Source organism: Pomacea canaliculata, linkage group LG5 (genome assembly GCF_003073045.1).
Source record: "Pomacea canaliculata isolate SZHN2017 linkage group LG5, ASM307304v1, whole genome shotgun sequence".
Classification (NCBI taxonomy): Eukaryota; Metazoa; Mollusca; class Gastropoda; order Architaenioglossa; family Ampullariidae; genus Pomacea; species Pomacea canaliculata.
Genome location: NC_037594.1, coordinates 19,251,590 through 19,260,313, shown reverse-complemented (window position 1 = coordinate 19,260,313; position 8,724 = coordinate 19,251,590). Strand labels below are relative to the sequence as shown.

Here is an 8,724-nt window from a genome sequence, read left to right as displayed (position 1 = left end):
ACTGACACACAGATACTCTCTCTTTGTATATTTTCCACGTGTTTTCTTTTGATTTATCTTCTATTATTGTAAAAAGTATAGTGTGTCTTTTGTTTAAAATATGTATATCACACTGATGATAATTTGTTTCTTTAATTGTGTATATATATATACACCTTTGACAGTGTGTGTTCTACTCTTTCCCTTGAAATGGGCCAATAACCTAGTCAATAAAGGAGTTCAGTTCAGCTCTCTCTCTCTCACACACACACGTACATACAAAATCTTTGTTCCCCCTACTCTCTACAGAATCATACAAACGCTCTCATCTGACAAGCATATAAAACACAAAATATTTTATTTGAGTACATCAAAAATCAAAATAATAAACTACAAGATTCTTGACTAATCGAACTAAATAAACATCTGAAGCAGAAAATAGAATTGCCTTCGCTGGCACCGTCTTTGCAGACTTGTCACTGACCTATTAACCACGACTAGTTTCGCCAGCAAATCTACATTTTTTTTACTGCAATCTCGTAAAAGTTTCAGGTCAGACACTTCGTACCATAGCACCCAAGTAAAAAAGGGAGATAAGCATTTCCGTTGTTAACAATGCCAAGAAGTTTCAGTTTCCTGAAGTTTTCAAGGTTAGGTATTTGGTGGTGCTGTGCTAATCAAATATTAAATGCTCTTACCCTGCACATTTAAACTGTCTTTCCACATTCTCGTCTCAGTATAATTCTTCTACTATGCAGAGCTAGACGCTTTGACATAACGAGCAAGAACGACAATCCTTTTGAGACTGCTGATACGGATAAGAACTGCTTACAGGGATAAGCGACAGATATATCCTAAACCTACAGAAAAAATGTAATGACCAGAAATATTCTTAATTGACATATATTTGAATAATATAATCTAAGAAGTATATGAAGAAATTAAAAGGGGCACCTAAGTTTGAGGAACCGACAGACTTTATGTCGAAGTTAAAAAAAAGAGAGACTATCTCGAGAGACATATATTAGCCTGAGCATACACAGCATATGCAAACAGTATTTTTGACATAAAATAATTTTTATATTATTAATTCTTTACAATTTTCTCGTACTGCTATTATTCAAGGTAACCGACCATAATTAAAACAAAGTTTTTAAAAGTTCATGGCAGACGTCACCAGCTGTCACCAAATAAAGTTACCACGGTGGTGATGGCTTGTGCAGTGAAGAAAGGACAGCCCGCTCTGATAAGCCGACATGTTGGCGGTCATAGTTTTTACTTCTCGCCAACAAGATATTGAGATGCGATCTCCAACAGTCAGCTCTCAAAAGTCGATTTGTCATAACATGGGCTTCACGTCGATTTTTGTTGATGAGACGGACGGCTGTTTCACACAGCACAAAAGAAAAGGCAAAAAGCCAGCAGAAACAGCTTGCACCAACCAAATTCGGTTGTGGGCTGACAGACCGACAGACTGACATTTCTATCACGCCGTCAGCTCTTTCGAGCGGCTTCCTCAGTTGCGGCCACTTGAGGCGAATCGCACGCGCTCCTGGCCGTGCAAAGTCGTTCAAGCAAAACGGTCTCCTCTTTGGTTCAAGATTCGCCGTCTGATTTAACGGTGTCTTGCTTCGATAACAAGGAGCCGAGGATGTCTGCGAGTCCGGAGAGCTGATAGTATTCCGCCTCCGTCAGCAGCTCGCGCAGGACGGTGTCGCTGGAAGGTAGCGTGCCTTCCTTGATGCAGCCGTCCCGCAGGTAGTTCAGGATGTAGCGAAAGTGGGTGCCGTCACGGTCGATGAAGTAGCTGCCATCTGCTTCAGTCTTCAAGGGATGGCGGCCGCTGAACATGGCGGACAGCATAGATTCGGACTCCTTGGTCAGCGTCAGAAGCGAGGTGGTGAAGTGGTTACCTCCGATGTCCAGTTTGACTCGACCCTCCTGGATGACGTGCAGTTCTGTCATTCTCTGTTTCAAAGAAAACAACCCTTCTTTACTTCTGTTCATCACACGATCGTTCGTACATTCCCGTACCATGCCTGGCGAAAATGAACCATTATTTTTTGAAGATTAGCAGGAGCAGTATATAGACAGACAAATATTTTGAATACGTCTACCTCTAAATTCCCGAAGTGCAGACAGTTTCTCGTAAAAAGTTAAAATTCTTGAAAACCAGACTTAATTGAATAATATAATTGTTACACATCAAAAAAAGACTGTCCCACTCAAGTCTCTTTACATCGCACCAAATCACCTGCAATTATGTTGTTTGAGGGCAATGCAACCGTAACAAATGTAAAAACTAGAACAATTAGAGATTGCTATGCACTGATGGACACATGTCAGAAAATGTACTGAACGTTGTTGCATTGCGATTAAATAACTGAATATAAACGGACATTTTACTGAACTCACACAGTCACAGATTAAATGACATGTAAATAAAAATGGATAAGAAAAATGCAGATGATGATGATGATGACACCTTAATCTCTTCGTTAAAGTGCTCCCTCCTAGTCTCCAGACATCGGGCTTCCATCTCAAGTTGTTCTCGCTGTTCCTTAAGGAGCCGCTCTGTCTCCTCGCGCCGGTCGGCCATATCCTTCTCCAGCTCCAGCCTTCGCCGCTCATACTCCTTGATCTTGTCCTCGCAAGCACCAAGCTCCTCCGCCAGCCGTTTCTCTTTCTCCTCCAGCCGGAACGCCAGACGCTCGGTCACAGACTCCCTGGCGTTGATCTGACGTTCCCGCTCCCGAAGGTGAGCTTCACGGTCCGAGACGTAATCGCGCGCGCGCTGCACGAAGACAGCAAAGTTGCTGTGGAGGCGTTCGACGAAACTCTTGCCGAGATTGTCAATCTGGTCGTGGATGTCACCTTCCCAGACAGTGGTGATGTCGTCGAAGATGCTGTTTTCGTACAGTGGGCCAACCGGGTAGCTCTGCGGCAGGCCAGGGGAAGCATCGGAGATGTTCAGGTCACCGGGGGCGAAGAAGGAGTCCGAGATGCCCTCTGGCGGGCGACTCCACATGTGGTCGTCGTCTTGAATCTCCAAGGCAATGACGGGGCGAGTGAAGTCCGAGTCCATGTCCAGCGCACGCCCGACACACTTGTCGCGCGCCACCAAGGGTCGCCATTCGTTGTCCGGCTCGACTCGCGCCCAAAGTCGCGTCTCCTTGTGGACAGGAACGGCGTACAGTTGCCGTAGTCTGCACTCAATGTGGCCCAGCTTCTCCATCTTGCTGAAGCGCACGTTGTGGAAGTCCTCGGGCGGGGAGGTGGTCAACATCAGCTTGAATGTGTTGAGGTTGTGCTCGATCTCAGGCCCGCGAGCGTAGCGGTACACGACCAACCGCATGGGTTTATGACCCTCCGCCAGCCCATACCACTGTATCAGCATGCGCCAGGCGTCCTCGTGCACCACGTCCACGGTGTGCGCGAAGTCCCGCCGCGTGACGATGGGACCCGGCAGGGTCGTGACCCTCTTTTGGTAGTACTTGCGCGTGCTGGCGATCCCAAGGTACTTCTTCAGGTGCTCCAGCCACTCGGCAACCACGACGTACCAGAAGTCTCCCTCCGACAAGGACCGTTCCAGAAGCTGCTCAAGCACCGCCTTCTGCATGTGGATATCGGGAGCGATGGTGGCTCCGCAGCCACTTGGCACTGTGTATCCGGAGCCCCCGCAAGCGCCAGCCCCCACCCCCGCCCATCCTCCTCCTCCCGGACTGGTGGACAGTGGTCCTCCAGACCCGCCTGGACTGCCCACTCTGACGGACGTCGAGGAAGGGGTAGAAGCGCAGGACGGAGGACTAGGAGAGCCCGGAACAGCAGACGACATTCCGTAACAGCGCCGCTCACCCACTGCCGTTGGCCGGGGAAATGACGTCAGAGCAGACGAAAGCATTCCAGACCTGCCCCAAAAAAATCCAAGAAGAGATTCAGTCTCGCCAAAGCACCGGTGCTGCTGGAAATGATCATCCTCTGACATTACACTTATCGACTGATCATTGATTTATGACCAAAGCCGAGCAATGTTTTACGACTGACCTTCTGAAATTGATAACATCAACTACTTAAAAAAAAACATCGTACACAAAAATATAAGTATATTTGTATCTCTTTCTCCCCATCTCTCTTTAGAGTCGTGGCAGACTTTTTTTCTGACGGAAAGGGGGATGCTAGATCCCAAAGGTGAAGCCTAGATGAGTAAGTAAGCGAGTGAGTGAGAAAATGATAGGAGGATAAAATTTAACTTGGATCTTTTGAATCTGAAGTTTTATCTAATTCTAAGAGCCTTTTTTATTGACTCATTTCGTCGAATACGGGCCTGTGTTTGACAGATTTCTTAAAGTGATCATATAAAAATATAGACGTACATTCTGGTATATTCATCAATTAATATGTCCGATTAAGAAGGCACACGAAATGATCGCCTTTTCAGTGCATTCTGCGAACGCTGTTAGCTCTGTAGTTTACTGCGCAACACACTCATCCCGCGCAATTAAGCAAGACGTAATTAGGCAACTTCTTTTCTGCCAGTGGTGTAATGAGAGCCACAAGTGCAAAAGCAGATAAAAAAAAAATAAATAAAAGAGAAAAATACTCTTTAGGATGGGGCAAACCTAGTATCCTAGGAGAGCCAAAATCGCGAAGGACCGCTCCTGTTCAGTGTCAGAGCAGTACACGGGGAAGTTCTGGGTGGCACGGCAGAAAATATCAAGGTTCGCCTTCGGAGATGAAGCACCTGCGCTATTCCTGAGTCGAAACCGGGTGGGTCGGTTGGGTGTGGGGGGCAATGCATCTACAAATTTATGGCAGAATGTTCGCAAAGCTCTGTTCTTGGCAGCGTTCTCGGCGCGGCACAACGGCGGAGGATGTGTGCCAATTGCGCAGGCGCCAACTGGAGGGCGTGACCACGCGGCAGATGTCGGCTAAATTTAGATCTGACTTGGACGCTAGCCACGTGCTAGTGTTTACAAACTCAGAGGAAACAAAGACGGGGAAACACTTTCTACATAAATTATTCAAGATTATTAGTTGTTTTGTTGCTGCTGACCTGAAAATATTATATGTATGCATACAATGTGTGTGACACACACCCAAACACTCATTCCCATACACATCGCACGCACACGTAGACACACAAACACAGAGACCAGTTGGGAGAGGAAAGATGAAAAAAAAAAAGTAGAACAAAGAAAAAAGACAAAAAACATTTAAAAGGGTATTGAAAATGCCCTATTTTACAGTTATCACATATATTTAAAACACAGCAAACAGCCAAAAGAGGAATTTTGGGGCAAAAACGTTCGGTGTGTCTAGAAAAAGGTGACGAGCGCTTAATTATAGAGACAGGCATTCCGGGAAGATTTGGAATGCCCTTCATGCTAAAGATGAAATTATTTCTTACTTACAAATGATTTACCCTCTACCGAAAGAATATAGTTCATTCTTCACTCACCTGTTCGACTGAAAGACATGGCATACAGGTCGCTGGTGAAAATTTTAAAGAAAACTTCGCTTTCATCAAACTCTTTATACTGGCTCGAGCAGATCACGTGCCCTCTAGAGCGAGGCAGTGATTCAGTGAGCGCGTGCCAAATCCTCTGACGTCACTTTAAAACAAAGAATAGAATAAGACCCGCCATTTCGTATGTCGGTACTGTTCGCACTTTAACCTTTGGGGATGCTTCCTTGAGATACAAGAGAAAACGTTCGATTTCAAAGACCTTGGAGGAAATGTTTAACTGCAGATCGAATCTAATATAAGCTTGTCTACAACTTGCAACTTTTTCTTCTCCTTTTCTCTCCAAAATAAAACGTTTTCAAAAAAGAATGTAACAATACACGAAGAAAAAAGTCTTCTTTCTAAATTACTTTATTTCAGCTTTGGCCTGGAATCAACTCTATCCATAGCATAGACAATTACAATCTTACTTATTATCTTGCACTAAAAGTAATATAGGATCGTAATTGGTGTTTCTCTCAGCTGTGCTAATAAGTCTCTTAAGAAAGTAATTGATAAATTAATTTCCTCGGTAAGCTTGATGGAATAATCAAGAAATTATACATATTTTGTTATTTACGCTGAATGGCGAATGTGTACAGTCCAGTACTGTTCCATTTCTACAGTATCCCTGCCTGGTTATTTTTAAGTAAAGCTAGTTTTTGGCTAATTTTGAGATTATATATTTGTCTATAACCTGCATGCATGCTTGTCGTTGTTGTTGATCAAAAACTACTACGTAATATGCAGGAACTATAAGAGCCGAGATCTGGCAGCATTTTTTCCCCCACGAGTCAACAACCACATTTAAGCTTCTGGCTCCCCACAATTTGTAATCAAACGAGTGCTCCAAGACACAACATCCCGACCTTTTCTCGCTGAGCAGAATTATAATAAGTTACACCTGGGCTGTTGCTTATTGTTATACAACGCGTTCTAGATTCAGGTTGCCTTTTGTCAGAAATCCTGTAGGTTTTTCCTTTCCTCACCTTAAGGAAAGGTGTAGTTGGTGGGGGAAGATAGGAAATGAGGTAGGTCAACAGCTCAAAGACTTGACGTCTGGGTCGCTTGTATCACTGACGATCGTGAAGCCAAGGGTTCGAATTTCGCCTCGGGAAATATTATATATATATACCTGCTCACACGGATTGCTGTGGAGGTTTTTTCCCCTTGATTCCTCCCTTCCATAATTTCTTGTCACTCGCCCAACCCATAATGAAGAATCGCCTCGACCTATATGGCTGAAGTGTTTAAACTATATACATCTTTTTTAAAAAAATTCCCATTCGTTAATGCTCCTAAATATTAATCGCATCTGCTGATTAAAATACCCATCACAAAAAGTGCTTTATAACAAAATTTAACTATCCGCGTAATTTTACTAACAGTTTTAAAAGGCCTTTTAAAATGACAGATCACACCAATAACTGGGGTTAATCAATGGAAAGAGTTTTAAAAAATCGCTTTTTCTCAAACCAATGTGATATTGAGGCAGAAATCGCCATTGTTATACTTCATAACAGTAGGAGGGCTCGTCTACAAGATCAGAAAAAAATTGGATCAAACGAGAGGACGTTCGAAATTGGTCTTTTTGAAACTGAAGAAACAATTTTAAGTCTGAGAAATAACACATCAATCACAATAATAAGTCGTACGAAGTATTCCAGAAATATTGCCAGAATAAAAGTGAACGATGCGCAGGCATAAAGTCGAAAGGCGGCTCTAATTCAAAGCAATCCAGCTTGCTATTCATTGCCGTCGTGTCCGTTGGTGCTGAGATCAGTTGATCTGTGAGATTATCATACTGTGCGACGTGATTCCCTGCTTGAAAAACAATATGCTTGGTAGCAGTCACTGGCTTAAATAAAAAAAAATAAAAAAGAAGAAAAGCCACATGGGAAATAGCACATACGGGACTAGCCATTTTCTCGAACTCGCAGAAACACTCTACTCGAAGCAGACTACATTCCATCTCAGACCGTGCATGGAAGATTTGTCTTCTTTTACGAGTGGATCGTCCGATTGTAATTCCGCCTCAGAAAACTCAGATACCGACAGTAAAGGACCGCAGCCGGAGAAACAAAAGACCACTGAGTTCCAAGGACGGGCGCCAGTCTGGCTCTTCCATCAGGTGTTTGCAGTCCCCAAAAAGTTTCAGCGCGGTGGCTTCAGGAAACCGGAAATGAGCACCACCAGGATTCCAGGCGGTATCCGAAACTTTTGGCTTTGCTGGTATCCGAAAGTTCAGCGATGAAGCGATTTCATTTACAGGTTGGTATCCTCACTTCGGGATTTTTTTAATTTGTTGGTTAGTTGAAACTTTTTCTTAAACACCATGTGCTGTAAAAATGAAATTTAGTAACTTGTTATACACATGTTTTCAGAAGTTTTGTCTGCAGACACAGTACTATGACGTTTGCAGACTACACCAGTCGTACTAATTATTATTTGGCGGAAAGGGTAGCAGATCGTCGAAATTTTACACGGAAAGATGGAAAGTCTAACGTTTGTTTATTTGGACAGAAGAGAAGAAAAACGTTTTCAGGGATGGAAAGCTTCAAAGGTGAAGCGAACAGCTGGGATTAGATGAGATGAGGTTCAGGGGTTAGTTAATCAGTACTTCAGCAGTAATTACTAAATATTCTGAACGTTAACTGTAGGCTAAATAAAACCAAGCCAGACAACTTTTAGAGTGTCTGGTTTGGCCTACACTTGAACCTGTACATTGTGACTGTCCAGTTAACAGATCTGTGTCAGTTTACGAGGGAGGGGAGGGGGAACGTCAGTGGAAAAGTTGTGCTAATTAATCATGCATATATGAATGAATCATATCTTGGTAATACCAGTATTTCAGAAGCTGTGAGCATATTAAGTGCAAATAGTGCATTCATGTTCTCAGTGCTCCTCACTTCTTTTTTTCAAATTCCAGCTTTTATCTTTTTTGGAAAGACATTGCAGAGCATTGCAGTCACTAGCCCTATGAAAGAATAATGATATCTTTTATGATACACCATAGATTTCATTTTTTAAAGTCATATTTACCATATATTGTTAGTTAAAATGGTCAGGCATTGATTCAAATTTCATGCCATTAACTTTTGCAGATGAAAGGTCACCAATGCAACACTCTGCAGTACCATTTTGAATTGTAGCATCTTCTGATGAAAACAGCATCCTGCCACAGTCCATCCGTTACCAAAGTACAGACTGGAATCAGACCATGGAGAGTCAAGACCTAGAGC

General features: G+C 43.3%; 1 protein-coding gene across 3 annotated transcripts; it reads right to left on the bottom strand.

The window, feature by feature from the left end:
* Nucleotides 1-326: 326 nt before the first annotated feature.
* LOC112564776 lies at nucleotides 327-5,630 on the bottom strand. 3 transcript variants are annotated; one of them, XM_025239846.1, is made up of 3 exons: nucleotides 5,438-5,630; nucleotides 2,465-3,887; nucleotides 327-1,947 (listed from the first exon to the last, which is right to left on the bottom strand). In XM_025239846.1, exons 2-3 carry the CDS (start codon nucleotides 3,878-3,880, stop codon nucleotides 1,576-1,578), a joined length of 1,788 nt encoding a protein of 595 aa, XP_025095631.1. In that variant the 5' UTR covers nucleotides 3,881-3,887; nucleotides 5,438-5,630; the 3' UTR covers nucleotides 327-1,575. The 3 variants fall into 3 exon arrangements, with proteins under 3 accessions (XP_025095631.1, XP_025095630.1, XP_025095629.1); XM_025239845.1 differs by lacking the exon at nucleotides 5,438-5,630 and adding an exon at nucleotides 4,353-4,369; XM_025239844.1 differs by lacking the exon at nucleotides 5,438-5,630 and having other exon boundaries at nucleotides 2,465-4,092.
* Between the last annotated feature and the right edge of the window lie 3,094 nt (nucleotides 5,631-8,724).